This window comes from Papaver somniferum, chromosome 11, assembly GCF_003573695.1.
Source record: "Papaver somniferum cultivar HN1 chromosome 11, ASM357369v1, whole genome shotgun sequence".
Taxonomy (NCBI): Eukaryota; Viridiplantae; Streptophyta; class Magnoliopsida; order Ranunculales; family Papaveraceae; genus Papaver; species Papaver somniferum.
In genome coordinates this window covers 8,759,202-8,761,820 of record NC_039368.1, presented here as the reverse complement: position 1 = coordinate 8,761,820, position 2,619 = coordinate 8,759,202, and the positions used below count along the sequence as shown (strand labels likewise).

The window sequence follows — 2,619 nt, the reverse complement described above, 5'->3', positions numbered from 1 at the left end:
TTAGTTGGATCAACAATGGATGTTTATCCATGTTGATGGAAAAATGCAACCATTTCACCAGCTGCAGTTTCAGATCCACCAACAAAACCATCAACCACCATTTATAATCCATAGCAGCAACCGTCACTGTTTTCTATGAAGCTTCAACACCAATTCGAACCACCACCACTGTCGCTACCAGAACCACCACCGCTGCTACCATTACCATCCTTACTTTTCTCTTCATAATTCTTTATTCCCTGTAATTTCTATACATTCATCTAATCATTTTAATTACAATTAATCCATTAGAAGCATCAACAACTTCAGATTCGAACACACCCATTACTTCTCGGCAACAACAAGTTCATTATCTCCAACATATCCTATTGATTCACACACCATAACCATTTCGAAATCAATTTTATCGCAACAGCTCTCAGATCCCCTTTTCTTAATCGAATCGAACCACCAAATCGTTCGCAAGCGTTGCTCAAAACTTGATTTCAAAACCTAAAAATCAGAACTCATTTTCTTTGGATATGATTTTAAAAATCGATTACAGAAGAAGAAGAAGGTTTCATATGTTGCTGATACATCTCGATTGTCGGCGGCGAAGGTAGGAAAATTTGCAGAGGTGGTGAGGATGGAGATGTTGCTGGTGGTGGTGGAGCAATGGGGGGTTCTCTGATAAATGAAGATGAAAGAAGAAGTAAGGATAGACCTAGATAAAAACAATAGATAAGAGGTCAAATTTGGAAGAAATAAAAACCTTATTGGATCCCTGATGGGCTTAGGAATAAAAAGAGATATATTTATTGTGTGATAAGGATATTTGTATAGACCGTCAAAAGTAAGGACAAATATTCAATTACAAACGAATATACTAAAGAAGACAGTCGACCGAAGATCCAAGACCTTGTTTTCATTTTCATTTTCATTTTATACTATTGCCCATACTCTCTCTACATATATGAGCAAACGACATTAAAGTTCACGGCTAAAAACATTTATATTGTCTGTTACACTATGAAAGACAATGGTGGAACTTGCTTTTCCTTGTCAGTACTTCATGTTATCGCCCAACTACAACAGCCAAGCAAGTGCCTTTCTCCTAGGCTTCTCTCTCCTGTCAACAAGTATGTGGTTCCCCGCTCATTTCTTATCCATTGTGTTGGTATTTAGTTAGGTTTCCCCTTTAATTACTTTAAAAGGAGATTCTTTGGTCTTAAAAGACCACTCTTCTCATACTCTTGCTTCACTTTCCTAGTTGTTACTATACTTGGAGGTTTTTCTTTTTTCTGTTTTTAAATCACAGAAAGGAAGATGAAAAGTTGCAAGAAAAGTGATACACTTGAGAGAAAAATCGTTGAAAAGAATAGAAGAATCCAGATGAAAGCGCTTTGCTTCAAACTTGTCTCTCTTACTACTCCCAAAAGTACTATTGATTATATTCTTGTTCTCTGTCACTGCTACAGCTCGTAGCTTTTCTGTACATTCTTTTTAATCTAATAAAATTCCTCTTTTCCAATCAAAAACAAAAACCTTCCTCTAATAAGGTAGACACTGCATGCATTCATGCAAACTCTCTCTCACACTGATCACTCAGACACACACACACTTCTATTTTCTTTTCTAGAGGTAGGATAGGATATGCCTGATGACAAGTTCTATCATGCATGCATACCTTCCGGCAACGTACTCCACCATCTTACAAGGGGCCAAGGCGTCTATGCACGCGCTTAAGTTAACTATAACTCATTTGCTTTGTTTCTTGGTGAAGACTTTATTGTTCAGGAATTTAATTACTTGTATTTTTTATATATTTCAAATTTTTTTTACTTGAATATTTTTTTTTTGAGCAGGATATATCTCCAAAGACAGATCAGTTAGACGATGCAGCTGAGTACATAAAAGAATTGAGAAAGAGAATAGATGACCTGCAGAGAAATAAAAATGAAATGAATCACGGGGGCGAACAAGAATATATCAGCACCAATAGTATTAGCAGTAGTTGTTCATCATCAAGTACTTCTACCATGACCGATAAGAACTTATCAGGAGCAACTTTGCCGATACTTGAAGTTAAAGACTTCGAAACTGCTATGGTAGTGCTAGTTGTAACTGGTTTGAACAAAAACTTCATGCTTTATCAACTTATTACCGTCCTCGAAGAACACGGAGCTGAGGTCGTCAATGCTAGTTTCCCTACGGTTAATGATAAGATTTTCCACACAATTCATTCTCAGGTAAATTTTTAACCATATTTCGTAACATTCCCCTGCCAATTACTTGCCCTAATGGGTGACCCTAATTGCATGCCTGATATTTGATTTTTGTGCAGGTTAGATGCTCCAGACTTGGGGTTGACACTTCAAAGATATGTGAAGGATTGAAGAAATTAGTTTATGCTTAGAAGAACAAGGTAATAAAAGAGGCTTGTATGTTCGATTTAATTAGGGGTTCTTAATAAAATGTCCATAAGGGAAAATGTATTTTTTCATTATATATTTAATGTCCATATTTTTACCTTTTTCATCCCGTTTTTTCTTAAAAAAACGGCTAACGGCTTTAGAGGACAGGTGGCACTAGTTCAGCTTAAGCAAAAGACATCCAGGTCCCTGAATCGTTTGGACTAGG

General features: G+C 36.5%; 1 protein-coding gene across 1 annotated transcript; it reads left to right on the top strand.

The window, feature by feature from the left end:
• Positions 1-1,018: 1,018 nt before the first annotated feature.
• Positions 1,019-2,395, top strand: LOC113324056 (transcription factor bHLH168-like). Its single transcript, XM_026572397.1, has 4 exons — positions 1,019-1,118; positions 1,298-1,437; positions 1,845-2,228; positions 2,324-2,395. The coding sequence occupies exons 1-4, from the start codon at positions 1,019-1,021 to the stop codon at positions 2,393-2,395; spliced, it is 696 nt and encodes a 231-aa protein (XP_026428182.1).
• The last annotated feature ends 224 nt before the right edge of the window (positions 2,396-2,619 follow it).